This window comes from Gymnoscopelus braueri, assembly GCF_963280865.1.
Source record: "Gymnoscopelus braueri genome assembly, chromosome: 9".
Lineage (NCBI taxonomy): Eukaryota > Metazoa > Chordata > Actinopteri > Myctophiformes > Myctophidae > Gymnoscopelus > Gymnoscopelus braueri.
Genome location: NC_137610.1, coordinates 42,946,674 through 42,971,168, shown reverse-complemented (window position 1 = coordinate 42,971,168; position 24,495 = coordinate 42,946,674). Strand labels below are relative to the sequence as shown.

Genomic DNA, 24,495 nt, shown 5'->3' with positions numbered 1-24,495 from the left:
TCAAACTGTTACTTGAGTAAAAGTATTGGCTTCAAAATATACTTAAAGTACCAAAAGTGAAAGTACTAAAATATTTGAAAATAGCCGATCTACAAGACACAATTGTGAGCTTGTAGATCTGCTATTTTCAAATAGTCTACTCTATGGTATAAAATATGGCTAAAGTGGTTAATATATTTTTATTATGTAATAATTTATATCTGCTGCAAACTACGTTTTCAAATAATTGTAGTCGAGTAAAAGTACAATATTTGCCTCTGATATGAGTAGAAGTAAAAGTATTGAAAATTGGAAATAATCCAGTAGTAAAAAAAAATACCTCAACATTGTACTTAAGTTGTACAGTACTTGAGTAAATGTACTTAATTACTTTATTTTACACCATTGGATGAGCGTGTTGTTTTAATTTGAAGACGAGCCATTAATTTGAAAGGTTTTGGTCGGAAACTGACACCAGACCAAACAGGTTAATGGACACACACATGTGATTAAGCCTACGTTCAAGAAAATGTCGGCCAATAGAGCGTCGCAGTTCCCGCCCACATTTCCAAAAATATTTATATCTATTAATTTAAGTATTGCATCACAAGTCACCAAGTACTTTGATGCAATTGAGAACAATGATGCTGATGCACTTGTCTTCTGGGTTGAAAACCAAGACAGATTCCCACAACTTGGCATTTTAGCGATGAAGGTTCTGTCAGTCCCTGCCTCCTCAGCACCGGTGGAGAGGGTTTTTAGTGCAGGAGGACTTATTATGAGACCCCATCGTGCTAGTTTAGGTCACACCATGCTGCATTCTCTTGTGTTTTTGAAATGCAACCACACTTTGATTTAATTTTATGGCTACACATTCCAGTCAGGCAGTCGTGTTAACCGTTTAAGACCTGAGGCCCTACAAATGCCTTCCAAAATCAGTAGTTATCAAACTTTTTTGTGCCAAGGAGTCAAGGACCCCCAAAATGATATTTGGCTGCGGACCCCCCTCATCTGAAAATGTTTTGTGCCAGGGACCCCCAGAAGAAATATTTTTGTTGAAGAACACTTTCAAGATTTTTCAAATAGCAGATGTACAAGCTTGTATTTGATCTGCTATTTTTGAGAACCACTGTTCTAAACCAATGTTCTAAATCCTAAGAATTTTCTGAAAAACTTAAGGTGCTATATACTGTATAGCAACAATCTAAAATGACACAGATGCTTTCCCGGTTTTAACGGGTTAAAGGTGATTTGTTTTTGTTTCTTTTTTGTGGTTAAAATGAGCTTGTACAGCACAGTTGTGTTTAGCAAAAAGCATTGTGTTCTGGCTATGTTACTTACTTGTTATTTCAAATAAATATTTGAATGAATCAAACATTTTGTAATATTTTTACATAAAAGTGCCATGTACATTTATTTACACATAGTGACAATACACATTTTCACACATTATGCATACTTATTGAATAGAGCTCATTGTAGTAGGCCAGGCATACCTAATTTTGAGCTTTTCCAAAGTCAGAAACATATAATTGCAGTGTTTCAGATCAAGATTGTTTTCTGTACCTATAAAAAAAATAAAAAAAAAAAAAAAATCTGGTCTCGGTCTTGACTCGGTCTCGCCCCCCGTCGGTCTCGGTCTTGACTTGGTCTCGCCCCCCGTCGGTCTCGGTCTTGACTCGGACTCGACCCCCTCCCTGGCCTCCCGGACTCGGTCTTGACTCGGACTCGCCCCCCCTCGGACTTGGTACTGACTTGGACTCGCTTTAGGTGGTCTCGACTACAGCCCTAATGATTTTGTCAATGATGTTGTTGTTTATCCGGCTCCGCCAACAAATATAGTTCCTTCAAGACTCCATCAACTTAAAAAGGGCTACAGCCCCGATACTGAGTGGGAAAATAACAGGATAGCACTGGTCAGTGATGTAAAGTAACTAAGTACATTTACTTACAGTAAGTACTGTACTTAGGTACAGTACAATTTTAGGTACTTTTACTTTACTGGAGTATTTCCAATTTTCAATACTTTTACTTCTACTCCACTACAATTATTTGAAAACGTTTAATTAGTTACTTATAGATTTAGATTATTATTACAAAACATACATTAACCACTGCAGCCTTACATACATTTCGGCCATTTGAAAATAGCAGATCTACAAGATAGATCTCAAGTAGATCGGCTATTTTCAAATTATTTTTATACATTTGAAAACGTGTGAAATGGGTCATTCTGCATAATGAGTACTTTTACTTTTGTACAGTAAAACATTTGAGTATGTTTCCACCACTGGCACTGGTTAGATAATGAAGAGAATAGCAATCAAATTACAAAACTGGAACTAGCTATTGTATAACATGTATTACACACACATTATAGTATTGTACTTATTTTGGACTGTGTTATGAAAGCAATAACAAACCCAAAGCTACTGTATATCGTGATTAAACCATGCCTTAAAACTGTACACCAATTGCACATCATCCCATTATCTCTCCCACACCAGTCCTGCCATTCTTTACTGATGTCTGATGAAGAAGAAATGTCCCAATCTAAAATGTGTAGCGCTCTGTTGGTGCTTTCATTGTTGAAATAGAAAGACAGCTGTAAATGTAGGGGAGAGAGGGGAGGAAGTTTGGACTGACAATAATAAAAGACTGAAAGATAGATTTTTTGGGTGATTAATTCAGTTTCATACTAATGTCGCTGTGATGTACATCTGGTGCAGGCATGAAGCATGATAAAGTACAGACAGTTAAAAGATAACAAGAAATATGTGATACTGTAAGTGAGATAAGATTAAGCTACTGAATGCATATAAAGGGTCATAAAGCAACTCTGATACCAAAATAATTGGATCAACATAGAATATTTTTTACATTTAGACTTCTGACAAAGACTCACAGTCCTTCACAGAGACCTTATTGCCATTTGAAAGACTTTAGCAGATGAGATAGAAGCCATACTACAGTTTAAATTACAGTTATTTGATTAAAGTTACACGTCTGGCTTAATAATGAATCCGGGGTTTTTCAAGGACGCACTTTCAGTCGGCGTCGCGGCTATAAGATTTCAATAAAGATCGCAAAGTTCTATCTTGACAGCTTTATGGAAACGTCTGCTCCCCACAGCAACTCTATCAAATCCTGCGCATCACCTCCGTCCATAAAGAAAACATAAATGGCCATTGACGGGGGAAAGGGTGTATGAATACATTTTGTTGACTTTCTGTGGTGTATATCGACTTTTCCATGTCAAGGACCCCCAAAATGATATGTATTTGGCCACGGACCCCCATTTCAAAATATGTTGTTCCTGGGACCCCCCCAGAAGCACAGATCGGAGTAAAAAATGTTTGCTTTAATATATTCAAAGATTTGCACACATTTTCCAGGATAAAAAAAAAAAAAAAGTTCTACAAGCTCATAGCTTGTAGATCTGCTATTTTTGAATAGCCAACGAAATCTTAAGGTCCTTACACACCGGCGAATATGCGAATATACGCAAAATTCGGACTCGTTCCGAATAATTAAAAGACGCTTTTTCGCTTCGCGAAACTGATGTGGACGCTTGCATTGACTTTATAAGGTTTTTAAAAAAAAACGTATTTATTCGCATAAATAAATACTCAACTCACAAAAAAGATTTGCTCTTCTTGATACAGTCACACTGGTACAGCGTTGGTTCAAAAAGCTCATTCATAAAGAAAACATAAATGGCCATTGACGGGGGAAAGGGTGTATGAATACATTTTGTTGACTTTCTGTGTTGGCCTTTAACCCATTAATACCTGGAACGCATCTGTGTCACTTTAGATTTACTTGGCTATTCAAAAATAGCAGATATACAAGCTCATAGCGCGGCACCGAGTGCCGCGCTATGAGCTTGTAGATCTGCTATTTTTAAAAAATCTTGAAAAAAAAAGTTTTTGATTTTTTTCAAAAAACTGTTAGGATTTAGAAAACATTTTTAAGAATCGCCTCAGGTCTTAAAGGGTTAATCATTATTTTCTCTCAACTCGTCCTATCCTCTCACCTTAACTCTTTCACTGCCAGAGTAAATAAATAAATAAAGCCCTGACTGCCAGCGATTTTCTTACCTTTTCAAGTAGTCACAGAATATTTATCTCCAGTATGATGAATCCCCTGATGGTTGCTAATCACGGAGGATTTCACTGTACTTACGCAAAAAGAAAATGTCATGGCGACCTCCCGAGCCTAGATACAGGTTATTTCCCAAGTGAATTAACTAGGAAGTGAATGGAGCAGTAAATCTGCGGATCACGTTATCTCCTGGTTCTTTGCGAAAAAACGGGGAAAATAAATAAATATATATATATATATAAAGGTTTTTGGTGCGGTTGGCCCAACTGTTTTTACTGCTGATCAATACATGTCTCTCCTCAGGATGTGTCCCTGCTGCCTTTAAACACACAGTTGTGCATCCTCTACTCAAAATGAAAAACCTCGACCCGTCAATTTTGTCACCCAATTACCATTTTTATCAAAAGTTCTGGAGAAAAACAGTTTACAACCAACTTCAGTCATTTTTAATCTCACAAGGTATTCATGAGAAATTTCATTCCGGGGTTTAAACCAGGCCACAGCACAGAAACGGCTCTTCTGAATGTTTTTAATGATTTAATTTTAACATCTGACTCCGGGAACCCAGCTGTCCTGGTGGTCCTTGATAAACAAATCAGCGCTGTTGTCAAGGCTAGCTTTTTTTCAACTCTGCCTCCTCGCCAAGGTCTAGCCATATCTCCCCCGAAAAAAGTTAGAAATCGCAATCCATGCTTTCATTTCATCCAGACTTGACTACTGCGATTCCATATATACCGGCATCGAACAGTCGTCACTTAGACGACTGCAAGTCATAATATACCCGACTCCACAGAGGTTCATTGGTTGGCTACCAATATAAAGTGTGTGTGTGTGTGTGTGTGTGTGTGTGTGTGTGTGTGTGTGTGTGTGTGTGTGTGTGTGTGTGTGTGTGTGTGTGTGTGTGTGTGTGTGTGTGTGTGTGTGTGTGTGTGTGTGTGTGTGTGTGTGTGGTGTGTACAATATCAATAATAGTGAAAATAATTGATCTACAATCTCACAGATCTGCTATTTTCACCAGCTGATATAGTTACTTCATAATGTAGCCTACCCTTACCCAAGTCAAAACTACAGTGTTTCACTTAGAAATGTATGGGGGGGAAAAATGAAGACACACACACACACACACACCCAGGAGGACTGGTTGATAGTGTTGTATGCATTGTTCCTGGACAAAAGACCGGTGGTGACCAGTTAGTATTCATTTATGTATGAAAGAAATAAACTATTATCACAATAAACTAAGTCCATTGAATACAGGTAGCCTAAGGGCAGTCATGTTAAAAACATCAACAGTGGTGGAAAAAGTACTGTAATGTTTTACTTAAGTAAAAGTATCAATACTGCAATATAACCCTAACCCTTTATAAAAGTGAAGCTCACAACTTGTCTTTTGATTTCACTGTTTGAAACAGGGCTTGAGTTGTAATGCATAACTGCAAGTTTGCCCTTTTCACTACTGGCTTACATGAAAGAAAAACCCAAATGGGTCCATTTGGTTTCATTAATGTCTTTTGTAAATAAAGTATTCAATAAAACGTCATAATAAAAAATAGCAGATCTACAAGCTCACAAGGCGGCGATGCGTTGTGAGCTTGTAGATCTGCTTTTTTCTGATAAAATTCAGCTGATTTTAGCGTCATACCTTACATGAAAAATTTTGCTACAGTAACCTTGGTGATAGTGTTTATTCATTCATTTTTAAACAGGGCAGTCATGTTAAAAACATCAACAGTGGTGGGAAAAGTACTCGTACTAGTGTTGCCATGTATACTAATTATAAGCTGTAAAGCTTTATTTACAAGCAACTTTATTTCTGTAAAGTTGCTTGTAAATGTAGGTAGTTGCTTTTTATTTGTTATTATTTTGTTGTGAGCTTGTAGATCGGCTATTTCCAAATCGTCTATTTTCAAATAGCCGATGCATATAGGTTTAAAGTGCTCATGTAGCCTAATAGTCACTTAAATCTTTGGGCTTGTTTTCATTGACCTGGTTGCTTATTTTTCTCTCAAAATCTGGCAACCGTGTCATTGTTTAGACCAACGAAGAAGAAAATGCGGAAGCGATCCTCTTTTCCAAGCCCCGTGTAAAAGACTGTATTATGTTGAGAAAATATAAAGTCATTACAGCACCATAACATGGTTAATACGTTTTATTTTGGGATGTACAATACATGAAAATTACGAGAGTAATAACGCGACTTGCGTCGATAACTAATGGGGAGCGGACATTAGCGCGCTTGGCTAAAAACAGTTAGTTAGTAACATCATACAAGCTAACTATTAGCCAAATTCGGCTAGCGCTCGGAGGAATTCATAGTCCCATAGCTTGGGAGGACGAGGCCGCCCGTTCAGAGTATGGGAAAGTATCCCATTGGCTTAAACGACAGCCAATGACGCAAATCTGTCGAATGCAAATGAATCTGTCGAATGCAAATCTGTAATCTGTCGAATGATGAGTAGTAGGTCTGCCTCTTCTTAGACCCGCAGCTTTCAGCAAGCGGGTAAAAACGTGAACGTATAACCCCTGTCTTGGCCTCCCTGTTAATTTTAGGATTGATTTTAATGTTCTCCTTTTTGCTTTTAAATCTTTAGCTCCTGGAACCCTACACCCCAGCTAGAGCTCTAAGATCTGCTCACAAGCTACTACAAAATAACTATATATATATATATATATATATATACACACACACACACACACACACACACACACACACACACACACACACACACACACACACACACACACACACGCACACACACACACACAGTATATCCACATTGTGCACTTTCACATTTTTAACCCATTAAGACCCGAACATTCAAAACAAATTGTCTAAATCCACAGTTCAAATTAACAGTTTTTTGAAAGAAATTAAAAAAATACGTTTTCATGATTTTTCAAAAATAGCAGATATACAAGCTCATAGCGCGGCACTCGGTGCCGCGCTATGAGCTTGTAGATCTGCTATTTTTGAATAGCCAAAGAAATCTAAAATGACACAGATGCGTTCCCGGTCTTAATGGGTTAAAGGAACGTCCGTGAATTTGATTTATCGTGACAGCTATCCTTTCCCTCTGTGTCTGCATGCCACACATCTGTCTTGTCCACTATCAGAACCCCTCCACACATAAATCACACATGACACTGAAGAAGAAATTCTCCCTTCTTTTCCACTGCGTGATGTTCAACTACAGAGTAGACTGACTGCTTCTCCTATAGGGGGCTTCTGTACGGGAGACCTTGACCTGCCACCTGTGTCGTTAAGGCAAAACACGCTGTAGGGGTGGGACGAAAAAAATCTTTTTCCCCCTATCTTACAGATATTGTGATGTGTCGTAGATTGAATGCCATCGATTACATCGATTATTGCAGAAATCGCGTTTCGTGATATCATCGTTATCGAGGGCCAAATATCGTCATGGTGGCATTTGCTCTCCTTAGTATGCAGAGCAGAGTGTGTTATGTGTGCGTCTCTCTCAACCACTCTCCATCTCTCTCTCTCTCTCTCTCTCTCTCTCTCTCTCTTGCTGTCTCTTTTTATTGCCTGCCGTCAGACCCTGAAGGACCCCACTCTTGCGGCCAGGAAGGACTTCCAGCGCGAGGCCGAGTTGCTGACCAACCTCCAGCACGAGCACATAGTGAAGTTCTACGGCGTGTGCGTGGACGGAGACCCCCTCATCATGGTGTTTGAGTACATGAAGCACGGCGATCTCAATAAGTTCCTCAGGTAAGTTGACTAAATGATAAATGGTGCATTTATGTAGCACCTTCATCCAAAGGGTTTTACAATGTGCATTACATTCACGCACACATTCTTACACACACTGACTGATGCAAGGCACCAACCTGCCCATTGGGAGCAATTAGGTGTCTTTCGGTGTCTTACTCAAGGTCATTGCGACGCTAACTCTGGGGGGGAGCCCGGGATCAAACCTTTTCCGTTTCCCAAGCGGCCGCTCTACCTCGTTCTACCGCCACTGCCGCTCCTCCATGCCGACTAGTTATCTAACCTTTGGTGGGGGGGTGGGGGGGATTTTAATTCAGGATTAACCCATTCAATCCGGGAAAGCATCTGTGTCAGTTTAGATTTCTTTGGGCTATTCAAAAATAGCAGATCTACAAGCTCATAGCGCGGCACCGAGTGCCGTGCTATGAGCTTGTAGATCTGCTATTTTTTGAAAAATCTGGAAATAGAATGTGTATATTTTTAAAGCGAACATTTGTAACTCAAATCTTTGCTTCTTGGGGGTCCCTGGAACAAAACTTTTTGAGATAGGGGTACGAGGCCAAATATATTATCTAAAAGTTGTTGCTATATCAGTGGTGCTCCAACTTTTCCATGTCAAGGACACCCAATATGTATTTGGCCGCGGACCCCCATCTAAAAATATGTTGTTCCAGGGACCCCCCAGAAGCACATATCGGAGTAATTTTTTTTCGCTTTAAAACATTTATATATATTCAAAGATTTGCACACATTTTCCACAATTTTTCTAAAAATAGCAGATCTTCAAGCTCATAGCGCGGCACTCAGTGTCGCGCTATGAGCTTGTATATCTGCTATTTTTTAACAGCCAAAGAAATCTTAAAATGTGTTCCCGGGTTGAATTGGTTAAGGTAAGGTAATTCATAATTTAAAAAACAACAACCAAAAGTATTGTTTTTACGACAGCCAAAAGTGTATCTCCAGTTCCCTTCCTCCTTTCCCCAGGAGCAAATCAGGAAGCTTTGATACCCTTCCCCACTGAATTCATGCCGGCCAATATGCAACTCACAAAAAAGATTTGCTCTTCTTGATATACAGTCACACTTGGACAGCGTCGGTTCAAAAAGCTCCCATTGCCACATCAAGGCCAGAGCTGCATACTGTACTTCAAAGCCCTGTGTCTTTGTTGACATGGAAGGAGATGTGATGTGAGCTGCAGTCATCTGAGCATCTGAGGTTTTAGAACTCACTGGGTCTGATTCAGAAAGTGATAAAAGTAACATATTTGCAAAAAGAGCACATGAAACAGTGTCTTGGATGGAGCAGCTTGCTGTGCCATGATGTGATCTTTTTTTAGTTCAAGCCAGCTAGAAGGGTGTGTGTGTGTGTGTGTGTGTGTGTGTGCACGCACGCGTGTGTGTGTGTGTGTGTGTGTGTGTGTGGTCAGGGGCTGGCAATGATTTCAGATTTTTATTGAAGGGCTAGCCTAGCATTTTGGGACGTTTCTAGGGAGCGTGTGCTGATCAAAAATAACAATTATTTAATTAAGTAATGCAGATGTTTAGCAATAATTTAACTTTGAGAGCGTAACATTTTACGCTCTCAAGAGTTAAAGATCTATAAGGGGTCCATTTGGTTACCAACTCTCCATCATTTAGCTGGGGACCACCGGGAACCTCCTCAAGGACCACCGGTGGTCCCCGGACCACTGGTTGAGAACCGCTGCTGTATATGATGAATAGAGATGATCACCCAGGCGTTCATCATTGCCTGAAGGCTGCCTCCGGCTCGGGCTGTTTCAGTCCGTCACGAAATTTGAATTTGACAAACACTATAATTCAATTATTATTGGCCTGAATATAAGATTATTATGTTTTAATCCTCGAAAAATTTTCTGGATATTTGAAAAAATGGGTTGTTTTACATTCGAGGACAAAACCTGTATGTGTCATCATCAGGGGTTTAAATCGATTCCGATCCAATGTCCACTTGAAAATCTTGAAAGTGTTCGTGGGAATCGTGGCCCACCCATCTGACCACTTAACATGGCAGTCATTCGGCAAGTGGCCCAATGGGTGGACCTTGTGCACTTTCAGAGCATATTTAACCCTTCAAGACCTGAGGCCGATTATTACAAATGTCTTCTAAATCTTAACAGTTTTCAGAAAAACCTATGTTTCTATATCAGTGGTGCTCAAACTTTTTCATGTCAAGGACCCCCAAAACGATATGTATTTGGCCGCCGACCCCCATCTCAAAATATTTTGTCCCAGGGACCCCCAGAAGCAAAGATTTGAGTTAAAAATGTTCGCTTTAAACGTGTTCCTTCCACGCGCTACGTCCTACCAGGGAAACTCCCCCCTGTCAGGTGACAAGAAGGTCAGTTGGCTCTCATGCATTGAAGGAAGCATGAGCTCGGCCCTGGCCTCCCTACTGTGGGGGACTGGTGTAGCGCTGGTGTAGGGCTGGTGTAGCGCCCAGGATCACTTAGGAAATTGGCACCGGGTGAAAAAAATGGGTTACAAAAATCGCGGGATAAAAAAATTAAAGAAAAAAAAAAATGTTCGCTTTAAAAGAATATAAATTTATTAATTTGCAAAAAAAATCTAGATTTAAAAAAAAATAGCAGATCTACAAGCTCATGAGCTTGTATATCTGCTATTTTTGAATAGCCAAAGTGTAAAATAATGCTTTTTTAGCATCAAATGAAAAAGTGACACAGATGCGTTCGAGGTCTTAATGGGTTAACGATCAGTCAATCAATTGTGTTGTGGCTTGGATCAATGAAGCTAAGGTAGTAATACTATCAGAATGAAAACTCATTTTTCATGTATATATATTTTTTTTATTATATTGTCCTTACAATCTTAGTGTTTTGCCAATCATTTTGGGGGCCCACTGGCAGTGCCTTGGTGGTTTGCCGGTGGTCCCCGGCCCACAGGTTGAGAATCACTGCACTAGGCTATACACAACACACACTGCTAGTTTTTACTTTATTTTTGATGCTTTGTTCTCAATGCGAGTGTCCCAATTCCATCTCTCACTTCATCCCCATCCTCTCCTTCAATTCTCGCCACCAATCAGAGGTTGGCCTCCTTCCCCAGTTGGTTTTACTTTTGTTTTCTCGCCGCTAGCTGTCTCCATCATTGTTTGTTCCTCTATTGGCTTTGCTACATTGAAAGAGGAATTCACATCTCCCTTCTTCTGGTGCTTTGCATGTTTGTGACTTGAGCGGCAATGTCAATCCGGGAACGCATCTGTGTCACTTTAGATTTCTTAAAAAATAGCAGATATACAAGCTCATAGCGCGGCACCGAGTGCAGCGCTATGAGCTTGTATATCTGCTATTTTTGAAAAAACAAATCGTGAAAATGTGTGCAAATCTTTGAATATATATATATATATTCTTTTACTCAAATCTTTGCTTCTGGGGGGTCCCTGGAACAAAATATTTTGATATGGGGGGGGATGGGGGACAAATACATATTATTTTGGCGGTCCTTGTTAGGAAAAAAGTTTGAAAACCACTGATATCAGAGCAACATAAGTAAAAAGAAAGAAATCCTGTATCTCCCCTTCCCCTCCACCATATGATGAATACAGATTATAATAAAGACATGGTATATGGTATATCACAATAATAAAGACATGGTATATGATAATGGTATATGACAATAATAAAGACATGGTATATGATAATGGTATATGACAATAACAAAGACATGGTATATGATGAATACAGATGATGACCCAGGCGTTCATCGTTGCCTGAGGGCTGCCTACGGCTCAGGCTGATTCAGTCAGTCCCGAGGTTGGATAACAATGGCACTGATGTGATCATTTGGCTGATCACATACTGTAGAATGTTGTGTGAAATGTTTATCAAATTTGAATTTGATAAACACTATAATTCAATTATTATTGGCCTGTGTGCCTGAGCTCACTATGAGCTTGTAGATCTGCAATGTTTGAATAGTCAAACAAATCTTAAAATGACACAGATGCGTTCCCGGATTGAATGGGAAGCAGTGGTGGACAAAGTACTCAACCCCAGACACTCCTGGTCAAATACTGTATGAACTCAACTACAAATGAAAGTTGTTCTGTCAAGTTGAGTTATAGTCCTTGCTTTTAAAAATACTTAGTTTGTGCCAAGTTTGGTGTGGATCGGAGCAACGCTGCGCCTCGCAAGTCCGGATGTTACGTTTGTGACGTCCACCGTCCACCCATTGTCGACCCACCGTCGACCCACCCTCTTGGCAATTTGAATATAGGATATCAAGTAGGGCTTCATTTACTTTTCCCTTTCCTAGAAATGTAGTGGAGTCAAAGGTATTTGTCTTTGAAATAAAGTGAAGTAAAAGGCTCCAATAATACAAAATACTCAAATAAAGTACAGAGTGACACAAATTTCTTACTCAAGTACTTTAACTGTCCACCACTGGTGCTTTGCGTGTTTGTGTGACTAGAGCAGCAATGTTAAAGGAGTAGTTCACCCAAAAAACTACTTATTTTCGATCAATTACACACCCCATGAAGCCTTGAATTCATGGAGTTGTTTTTGTTTTTGTCTCTGTACTAAGCCAATAATTTGATGACCGGCGGAAAGATGCTAATGTCTCCAGTAGGAGACTCAAAGAGTCTCCATAAAGTCGGTCATCCAATTATTGGCTTAGGAATGCGACAAAAACAAAAAAAATCTCCATGAATTCAAGGCTTCAAGACAATAACTCTTTGTACTCTGCACTATGCACTTTCTTTGACTGATATTCTTGCCCTGTGTGTTATTGTTTAATGAGTGTTTTTAGATTGTTTTATTATGTTTTTATTGTTTTATTGTATTGGAGCTTCCGAGCGTATGCGTTTTTCACATGTATGTACCTAAACAGTGCATCTAAGTGACAATAACGTAAATCTGAAACTGAATCTTCATGGGGTGAGTAGCCTAATAGGCACAGCAGCCATATTATCATTCCTTCACAGGTGTTACCAATGATACTAATGAAGGCTCTGCTCCATTTAGAGTAGCAACAGTGGTTCTCAGACTTTTTAATTTCCACGACCACCATAACTCTGAGAGTGTACAAATGGAACCAAATGGACCCATACGGGTCCATTTGGTTCCATTTGTACACTCTCAGAGTTACACACCCGCAAGAGGCCATTTGGAACCCCCTCAAGGAACCATGAGGGCACCTGAACCCCAATTTTAGACCCACTGGTGTAGCAGAGTGTTTCCAGTGAGCCAACGTGCACAACATCAGCACCCTGACTCTGTTTGACCAGAATGGAACAGAGCCTTCATTAGTATCATTGGCAACACCTGTGCATTTCTTCACAATATGGCTGCTGTGCATAGAGCCTATTGAATGAAATATGTCATTTTTTTGGGTGAACTACTCCTTTAAGAACTGCATCAAGCACATGTTGACATTGGTACACAACGTGGCTGATAAGCTTATCACCCCCTCAATCCTTTTATCACTGGGCTCATGCGGGGCACATAAAGGCTGGATATGTGATAAAACAGCATATCTCAGACAGATAGAGCAACTGATGCTGTGTTCTTTATTTTATAAGTCAGGGTAAAGGCATTCACCACTGAACCCTTATCCACCACTTATCTCTTTGTGTTTGTTCTGCGGTTGACTGTGGATTCTTTTTCTCTTTTATCGATTGGTTGAGGTTTTGTTACCAGGACAGAAGTGGTGACATTACAGTACATTACAGCTGCACCTGTACTATATCTCCTCAAAGCAATCTATCAATCTCCCCGTCTAGAAGGAAGCCGGTGTTTTAAACCACTTAACCACTTGAGTTTCCTCTGTACTTGGTCCGCTCTTTTTCCTTCCACACCAAATCTGTTCGCCAAAAATAGCCAATCCACGAGCTCTTAACACATCGACCGCCAGAGGTTAATCTCATAATGTACTCACCAGTGCCAACGTTTTATTGTTGTTTTTTGTTTTTTTCACGTCGCCACAGATCTTGTTAAAATCCTTAAGATTGAGCTGTGCACTGTTTGTAAACATCGCGGAGATCTCACTGCTTCTACCAGTGAAGACCACGTGTCAAACGGAGCCGCCATGTTTGAGTTCTGACCGTTTAAGTTAACATGGGAAATGCGAGGATGAAAAACTACATGTTTATAGGGGCTTTTACAGGGGTTTTTGGGTACGACTTAGAATGGAGACAGACGGGAAACAAAAAACGTGATCGCACTTCCGGTCGAGATCGGGTGGTGTTACACTGAAAATGGTCCCCCTAGAAAATTAAAAAAAAAAGCTTAACCGTTGGATTTAACGGCCCGTAGAACTACGGGCCCGGCGGTAAATGTGTTAATGTCTCACTACGTGACACATTGTGAGCTTGTAGATCAGCTTGTAGAGCTAGATCGGCTTGCAGAGCTTGTAGATCGGCAAAAAAGAGCGGATAAAGTACAGAGGCAACTCATGTCCAATTTACTAAATATAGAGGGTTTAAAGGGATAGTTCACCACCAAAATGACTTTTTTGGTGGTGATATTTTTTTTTTTTTGGCACATTCCTAAGCCAGTAATTTGATGACCGTCAGCGGTTCTGGTAGGAGACACAAAGAGTCTCCTTTGTGTCTCCTACTGGAACCCACTGCCTACCGGTCCGCTGGTCATCAAATTATTAGCTCTCCCAAAAAATATTTTTTGGGGTGAACTACCCCTTTAAGTGGTTAAACCTTATATTCTTAGTTGACCATGGTCCCCCAGGGCTCTATTAGTCCACTAGTATCTCCCTCTACAACAAATCTCTTCGCCAAAAATAGCTCACAACGCGTCAATGCGAATGTTCGCTAAGGGTTCGTGCGGGGAAAGTCGGGTCCTCAGTGGCCACGGCGTGCATCATCTTCAAATCCTATGTGTGGTGCTTATGATTCTTGGACCGGTTTCTGTTTCATAATCCCTGCCTCAGTTAACCGTCTCTCGCAGTTATTACAAATACTCACCATTATCCCTTTGCCTCATTAGTGTGATAAGACGGTGGCTTGGGATCTGATGTCACCGCATTAAAATTCACATCCTCAATCCTCTACCTTCCACCCCCAACACCAAGAGCAGCTCATCCACTCACAGTCCTGTAACGCAGTGGTTCTCAAACTTTCTCACGTCAAGGACCCCCAAATTAACATGTACGTATTTTTGGCCACGGACCCCCATCTGAAAAAAGATTATGCCAGATATAAGATTTATGTTAAAATGTTTTAAAATAACGAATAAATCTTCATTATAATAAATAACTGTTCAGAATCTGCAGAAACACAACATAATTGCCCTGATGCAAGTAACATTAACGAGTGTCAACGAGCGTCAGCTGGACAGTGACACACCTCAGCTGTGCTAAACTGAAAGTGACTGTAGTTAGTAAAAAAAAAAGCTTACATTTCATAAAGACCATAAAGACGGCCGATACCGATATGTGGCCGATATATCGGTGCATCCCTAAAAATATTTTCCAGATTGCAGCTTTAACTCTCTGGCGTCCACATTTTGTTTTAAAATACAAAATGACTATCCTTTTACTACCTGGAGAAAACAATCTTTTGATCACCAGGCGTTCATCGTTGCTGGAGGGCTGCCTACGGCTCAGGCTGATTCAGTCAGTTCTGAGGTTGGATAACAATGGCACTGATGAACCTCAGGTGATCATTTGGCTGATCGCATTATGCATTAACAAAGACAATAAGAAAGTCGTTTTTGATAAAACACTATCATTCAATAATTATTGGCCCGAGGCAGCATGTGTTGAACTCTGCCTGCTGATTCTTCGCTGTCTTCTTTGACACCAGGCTATACACAGTGCTAGTGCTAAAATATTTATTGTAAGCTCATGAAAGTGTCCCAATTCAACTTCTCACTTGTTTAGCCCGACTCTCTCCTTCAATTCTAGCCAGCAATCAAATGTTGTCCTTCTCCTGTTGGTTTTACTTTTGTTTTCTCGCTGCTGTCGCATCGTGACGCGTTTTGACCTTGTAGATCTGCTATTTTTGCTATTTTTGTTTTTAAGTGAATGTGTTTTTTAACACTTTGTCTGCCAAACACGTTTTAAAACGTTTTTTTAAGTGAATGTGAAAGTTTTTTTTAAATATTGGAACAAATAAAAAGTGTTAACATGAGCTTGTGACTAAATAATTACAATTGCATCCATTGAAACACAGGTTCTTTTTTCCACTAACTGAAAAGGTAACAGTAATACAATATTGTGTGTGTGTGTGTGTGTGTGTGTGTGTGTGTGTGTGTGTGTGTGTGTGTGTGTGTGTGTGTGTGTGTGTGTGTGTGTGTGTGTGTGTGTGTGTGTGTGTGTGATTGTGTGCGCGTGTGTGTGTGACCAGTGATGGAAGAAGTACTCACATGTTTTACTTAAGTAAAAGTATCAATACCCCATTGTAGAAATAGTCTGTTCGGTATTCAAAATTTACTTGAGTAAAAGTACAAAAGTATTGGCATCAAAATGTACTTACAGTAAACTACCAAAAGTAAAAAGCAGAACGTCCCATTTCACAAGTTTTCAAATGTATTAAAATCCTTTGAAAATAGCAAATCTACAAGCTCACAACGCGTTGCTTTGCGACACATTGTGAGCTTGCAGATCGGCTATTTTCAAATTGCCAATATATATATAGGTCTGAAGTGGTTATGTAATAATAATCTAAATCTACAAAGTAACTAGTAACTAAAGTTTTCAAATAATTGTAGTGGAGTAAAAGTACAATATTTGCCTTTGTGATTAGAAGTAAAATTATAGAAAATATAGTATACTCCAGTAAAGTAAACAAAATATGTACAGTACTTGAGTAAATGCACTTAGTTACTTTCCACCACTGTGTGCCTGGTAGCAGACAGTGATGAATGGATAGAGGTTCTCGGGGTGGGGAGCAGCTGTAGTCCATAGGGGAACGGAACAGGCGTGTGACCAGAGGGTTGACACATCCAGGTGGGAGAGTGACTGAGTGAATTCAGCTACTGTCAAGCCACTTAACCCCACCTGGCGTGTGGGCGTGCGCCTGTGTGTGTGTGTGTGTGTGTGTGTGTGTGTGTGTGTGTGTGTGTGTGTGTGTGCGTGTGCGCGTGCGCGTGTGCGGCCGGGGTCAGGGACTGGCAATGATTTTTATTGAAGGGATTGTCCCATGAGATTTCATTTTTTGGGGGGTACCATAAATGAGAGACTGAGACCGCGCTGGGACGTTTCTAGGGAGTGTGTAGGCCTATAACTTAATAACTGGGAAGCAGTGACCATGACAGTGGTTCTCAAACATTTTCATGTCAAGAACCCCCATATTGTTCATGTATTTGGCTGCGGAGCCCCATTTGAAAATATTTAGAGTCACACTTTTTTCAAAAATAGCTGACCTCCAAGCTCGGCTATTTTCGAATAGGCTGTTTTTTCTTTATAGGGCTTATATTATGTGCCCATTATGTTAAAGTGTTCCTAATTCTGTTGGGGTGGTCCATGATAACAGCAGTGCAAACCCATACGAACGTAATATGCAGTTTCCTGGATACCAATAAAAAATAGCCTTGTTTGTCTGTCTGCTGTTAGCTTAGCTAGCTAATTCGAGCAAATGTCTCTTTTTTTGGGCCTCAAAATGCAACGGTTTGGGAACCTCCTGTGTCTCTGTAGAACTAATACATAGGCCTTTAGGTTAGAATACTCCAGGAAAATACTCAGCGGAGGGCCCTGTTAAAGCTGTCTGTGGGCTCGCTAACCAGCCTGACACTGAGTGATGGATGAGTCTGTCTTTGAGAATAAAGCGGCCTGATGAAGTGACAGCCTGACAAACGGAGCTAGCCCTCCCAGAGAACATACTGTACTGGCAGACTTTGGTTAACCCATTCAATCCGGGATTGTAGAGTGCCGCGCTACGAGCTTGTAGATCTGCTATTTTTGACATTTTGTGAAAATCTTTGAATACATAATGTATTTTGAAACCACATTTTTAACTCAAATCTTTGCTTCTGGGGGGATTCTACAAATTAAACATTTTTTTGTGGAAAAAACGTATGTTGTCTCAAACTTTTTTTCATGTCAAGGACCCCCATCTCAAAATATATCATTCCAGGGACCCCCCCTGAAGCAAAGATTTGAGTTACAAATGTTCGCTTTAACAATATACTGTACATATGTATTCAAAGATTTGCTAAAATGTTCAAGATTTTTCATAAAAAAATAGCAGATCTACAAGCTCATAGCGCGGCACTCGGTGCCGCGTTATGAGCTTGTAGATCTGCTATTTTTTTAATAGCCAAAGAAATCTGAAAAATTCACTCCGATTCTTTCCCGGTCTCAATGGGTTAAAATAGTGGCTGTTGTATAAGCATCACTTCATGTCAGAGGAAAGGAGCTGTCTGTGTATTTTGGGTGTTATGTACCAATCTTATCAGACAGTGATTGATCGATGCAGAGGGCTCCATACAGGGGGGACATTTTCTTAACCACTGAAGCCCTATACACCAGGGACCATGTGTGGCCCCCAAGCGGCCAGGTTCGGGGCCACAGGCACACAAGAGAAATTACAGCAGTGTTTAACACTTCAAATGGCCATAACTCGGTGACCGTTGCTCCCATCATATCAGTGCAATATAGGACTGGGTTTGAAGGCCTGGAACTCTAGTCTTGTAAATGTGCCCAAAATAGGGACACGGTTTAACGTGTTTAACATACAGTAAATATTTTAATAAAGGGATAGTTCACCCAAAAATGATTATTTTCTTCTGTCAATTACTCACCCCATGGAGACTTGAATTCATGGATATATATATTTTTTTGTCGCATTCCTAAGCCACTAATTTGATGACCAGCGGATCGGTAGGCAGCAGCAGTTCCGGTAGGAGACACAAAGGAGACTCTTTGTGTCTCCTACCGGAACCGCTGCCGGTCATGAAATTATTGGCTTAGGAATGCAACAAAAACAAAAAAAATATCCATGAATTCAAGTGTCTGTGGGGTGACTAATTGATAGAAAAAAAGTCATTTTGGGGGTGAACTATCCCTTTAAATTGTGATGTTATCAAACAAAAACATCAAACATATCAGACAAAAGGAAATGTGTTTATTTAATTCAGTCTCAGTAGCAGGGATAAAAACCAAAGATATCCCCAGCGGCCATATAAATGAATGACCATGAAGGGAGATATCAAAAGAGCCAAATCCTGCTCCCGCTGGATTCCTGGCCATTCTCGTTCCTGTGACTGCGATGGTTTAATTCCTGAAAGCCGCAGTAACCTTATGGTCAGGGGTTCGATTCCCCCGGCCGGGTCATACCAATGACTATGAAAATGGGACCTAATGTCTCCCTGCTTGGCACTCAGCATCAAGGGTTGGGTTGGGGGTACAGTAAGTCCCTGCAACATACTAGCTTCATGTCCAGGGGGTGTACTTGTACATCACAGCCACACACTACAGAAACAGGAGAGATAGGCTCCTGCTCTATGGGTCTCATGGCTCGGCAAAGCTTACTACTTACTTAATATTTCCACTGGGACACAAAAACAGTACTTAACCCATTTAATCCGGGAACGCATCTGTATCATTTTAGATTTTAGCTATAGCCATTATTTTATATTTCGGCTATTCAAAAATAGCAGATATACAAGCTCATATGAGCTTGTAGATCTGCTATTTTTGAAAAGTCTTGAAAATGTGTGCGAATCTATGAATATATATATATTTTTAAAGGGAATATTTTTTACTCAAATCTTTGGTTCTGGGGGGTCCCTGGAACAAAATATTTTCAGATGGTGGTACCGCAGCCAAATACATATAATTTTGGGGGGTCTTTGACATGAAAAAGTTTGAGAACCACTGATTATAGCAACATACGTACTTAGTAGACATTTGTTGATGCGTTCCCGGATTGAATGGGTTAGAGAGAGAGAGAGCGAGAGACAGAGAGAGCCAGAGACATGGCCATTACAGTCAGCACCAAGGACAGCGACACAGTGGCCTCGGCAGGACTTACTGCTCGACAGTAGCTTATTAAATAGCATAGTTAGGAGGGGAATGTTTTTGGGCAACCCAAAACAAACACCAAAAATACTGCAGCGAGAGGACAATGTGTTTCTACTGCTAAACACCACCACCACTATACTCCAGTGGCTGATGACTGCTGGTATAGATGGAAATGATGTGTTTGTTATGTAAACACAGGGAAAAGTTACATACACACTATGCGAGTGTTAAAGGGATAGTTCACCCCCAAAATGACTTCTTTTTTTTTTCAATCGATTAGTCATCCCATGGATATTTTTTTTGTTTTTGTCTCATTCCAAAGCCAATAATTTGATGACCGGCAGCGGTTACGGTAGGAGACACAAAGAGTCTCCTTTGTGTCTCCTATACCGGAACCGCTGCCTATACCGGTCCGCTGGTCATCAAATTATTGGCTTAGGAATGCGACAAAAACAAGAAAAATATCCGTGAATTCAAGTGTCCATGGGGTGACTAATCGATAGAAAAAAATGAGTGAACTATCCCTTTAAGCACACAGAGACACTTTTCCACACAACACCATTAGTGCGTATATACTGTTCAGTTCATCACAGTACCATACAGTTCAGTACCGTTTTAAACTCACTGTCTTGCTTCGTAGTGTAAATGCTGGTGGAGTGTATTAGTTGGCTTGGTTTACACTATGATGGATGAGCTGGTCTCAGGGAACAAAGCCAGGGCAGACAGACAGAAACATTAGCTTCACCTTGTCCTCCTGATATAACTGGATCCTAGGGAGAACCAGGGGAGTTAATACTGTGTGTACGCTCAGGGTGGAAGAACACAACCCTGTGTGTCACCTAACAAAGTACTACACTGTAGGTCAGTAGTGTCGTGAGCAGTGGTATAAAGTAACTAAGTACATTTACTCAAGTACTGTACTTAAGTACAATTTTGAGGTATTTTTTACTTTACTGGTGTATTTCCAGTTTTCAGTACTTTTACTTCTACTCCACTACATCTCAGAGGCAAATATTGTACTTTTACTCCACTACAATTATTTGAAAACTTTAGTTAATTGTAGATTTTGATTATTTTTTACAAAACATACATTAACCACTTCAGCCATATATACATTTCGGCCATTTGAAAATAGCCGATCTACAAGCTCACAGTGTGAGCTTGTAGATCTGCTATTTTCAAAGGATTTCTATACATGTTACTACTTATATACTTGTTAAACTTGTGAAATGGGACATTCTGCATAATGAGTACTTTCTACCTTTGGTACTTTAAGTACATTTTGATACCAATACTGTTGTACCTTTACTCATGTAAATTTTGAATTCCGGACTTTTACTTGTAACAGAGTATTCCTACATTGCAGTATTGATACTTTCATTTAAGTAAAGAATTTGAGTACTTTTTCCACCACTGGTCATCATGAGACATACAGTACAAACTGTGGTATAGATGCAGATACATACTATACTATAAGTTTCCTCAGAGAATTAAATGAAATGGTAATGGATGTATATTTAAATATAGAGATGAGGCAAAGTAGAATTTCTGTGTAAAGTATAAAATATTGAGATTTAAGCCACGAACAAAATGTCTGGGGGAGGGGGGGGGCATAGCTGTGTGGGTAGAGAGAGAGGCCATCTGGGAAAAAGAAAGGTCCCCGGTCCGCGCCCCGGTCTACGAGTCGAAGTGTCCCTGAGCAAGACGTTTAACCCCTAACCGCTCCCCGAGCGCCGTTGAAGTATTAATAGCACCCACTACTGCTCCTAATAGGATGGGTAAATGCAGAGGACAAATTATATTTGCAAATGTACAGTAAACCCCAGGAGTGGAGACCAAATTATTAATTATTATTTTATAAATTAACCACGTAAACCCTAGTTGACCCGGGTACAGTAGGGCTCTATATTTGGTCCGCTCCTTTTTTCCCTTTACGACAAAGCTGTGCGCCGAAAATAAAATCTAAATTTTTTTTTTAGCGTAGCCAATCATTTTTAACCCCTTTTTCTCGTTTGTCGTTAAGCCAATTGATTCCTCCCCACGCACATTTTTGTGTCGTCACTGCGGTGGTATCCTACTGGTGGTAGCCTTCGTCCTATACTCATCCCGCCCAACACTCCCCGCTGACAGGTGCCGTCCCCAGCCCGTAGGAGTACGTGCAATGACCGATATCACCCTCTCCACCCAGCTTCCCTGCTTCTGGGGGTCCCTGGAACAAAATATTTTTAGATGGGGGTCCCGTGGCCAAATTCATATCATTTTGGGGGTCCTTGACATGAAAAAAGTTTGAAAACCACTGATATAGAAACATACGTTTTTCAGAAAACCGTTTAGGATTTAGAAGACATTTTGCAGAATCGGAACCTCAGGCCCCAATGGGTTAATACTGTGAGCTCTTCCCCACGACTTAAACCCGGTATACTTTGTTGACTGGAGTCCCCCAGGGGGGTCTATTACTAGGCCACCTGCTTTTTTCCCTCTACACCAATCGTCTTCACCTAGAATAGCGTCTATTTTCCACAGACTGTGTGTCCCAGCAGCATCAGAGGGACTCTAGGGCTCATCACGACAGCCACCTCTCATGAGGCTTTGCAACACAGAGCTGTGGCTGGCATGCTAACGATATGCTAATGAGCTGCATTATGTCTACCGTGACTGGATGTTATTGGCTCCCAGGATGCTCTGCACAGTGACATGGAACATTGGTACTTAGTTGGCAGCCGAGCTGAAGCTGTGTGTGCGCAGTCGTGCATGTGTGTGAGCGCACTTGCGGGCGTGAGTGCACGTGTGTGTGTGGATACAATGTTTTCTGTCCGTCTCTCTGGGCCTCTGCTAATTTCAGCCCAGTAATTGTGTTTCCATTAATTTGCGGGCATCAATTCTTTCAGGATACCGCTAATTTACTTGCACCTAATACCCTCCATCCCACATTTAATGAAGGACACATGTACACGTACACGCACGCGCACACACGCACACACACACACACACACACACACACACACACACACACACACACACACACACACACACACACACACACACACACACACACACACACACACACACACACACACACACACACACACACACACAGGATTTAACCAAAAACAGAGGTCATCACAGCTCAGCATAAATCCTCCTCTCTCTCTCTCTCTCTCTCTCTCTCTCTCTCTCTCTCTCTCTCTCTCTCTCTCTCTCTCTCTCTCTCTCTCTCTCTCTCAAAGCCCAAAATGGCCTTGACACTACATTCTCAGCAAGCCTCGTGCGACATCACTGACGACGGTGCGTCACACAGTAATCATTAGTCATTACAGGCCACACTTATGAGCTCTTCACAGTGTTGTTGAGAGGATTATCCGTGTGAACGTCATAATAGCTGGCACTGGTTTGAGTGTGTCAAGTCCACCGGCCCAGCGGGACCATCTGTTTAAGGGGAAGTCACACTGGAAAGGAAAGGAAAGGAGCTGAACGTTGTCTGACGTGACTTGAACCACAACTTAATGTCAACATTGTCTCCGACTGCGTCTCCCATTCATTCTCACCACCATGTTGTCTTCCATGGAGTGGATGCCTCTCGCATGAAAACATTTATACAAATAAATAAATAGAGAATGACTAATGAATATTTACAGACTATTTCCTGACATGGCTTTGGAGTAGAGCTGGTCCCAAGGGACCCCCAGCAAAAAAAAAAATTATACAGCCTATACTCAGCCTATAATCTCTCAAGACAGATTCAGAGCTCCGCAGCTGAATCTGTCGGGAGCTCCTGTTTACAACGTGAATAGTTAGTTATGTTTGGAATGTAAACAAAGACACGTGGACCGGAAGTGGAGGGCTGAGGGCGGACCAAACTGCCAACATCCTTGTTATACACATTCTATAGAGCATCGCAGTTCCCGCCCCTTCCGGGTTCCACCGCAAAAAACTCAATGCATTTTTCCCATTGACATTTCCAAAAATATTTATATCAATTAATTTAAGCCTAGAATCAAGCCATCCAGGGTCCTGGTGAATCATGACCATAACACGTTTGATTCTGTGATTTTTTTTTTTTTTTTAAACGGCAAAACAAAGGGTATTTATTAAATATAGTATATCATATAATTAAATATAAAATAAAATAAATCACAGAAAAAAAAACGTTTTATGGTCATGATTCACCAGGACCCTGGATGGCTTGATTCTAGGCTTAAATTAATTGATATAAATATTTTTGGAAATGTCAATGGGAAAAATGCATTGAGTTTTTCCTTCCGGCACCAGGAAGTGGGCGGGAACTGCGATGCTCTATAGGGAGGTCCCCACAGAGTCAAATTCAAAGGAAAAAAACGCTGCCGAAGCGCAGTTTTACCCTTTTTTTTGACTATGGGTTCCCAGATTGAACTCAGCCTAACAAAAATAACCCAAAAATGTTTGTTCAGCTATTTGAAAATAGCCAATTTACAAGCTCACAATGTGCAACGCATTGTGAATTGTAGATTTTCTATTTACAAACAATTCAGTAAAATCTTGAAAAGAACATTTAAAATGTAGAATAATCTTGGAAACATCTTTTGGGTATAAACGACTCTTTTAAAATAGGAGTCTGCAGCCAAATACATATCAATTCACAGGTCCTTGAGAGGAAAATGTTTGAGAACCACTGGTTTAAATGAGGAGAGTGAAGAGAGACATCAAACCGAGGACACATACTGTTTAGAGGAGACATGCCTGACATGACAG

The 24,495-nt window shown here is 40.6% G+C and overlaps 1 protein-coding gene across 1 annotated transcript in view; it reads left to right on the top strand.

Moving 5' to 3' along the window:
• ntrk3a (neurotrophic tyrosine kinase, receptor, type 3a) overlaps positions 1-24,495 on the top strand; it is a gene marked incomplete at both ends in the record, with an annotated part of 165,790 nt that overhangs the window by 129,481 nt on the left and 11,814 nt on the right. Inside the window, one exon of the mRNA XM_080438187.1 lies at positions 7,638-7,810. Coding sequence (XP_080294313.1) covers positions 7,638-7,810 — 173 coding nt within the window. The remainder of the gene's footprint in view (positions 1-7,637; positions 7,811-24,495) is intronic.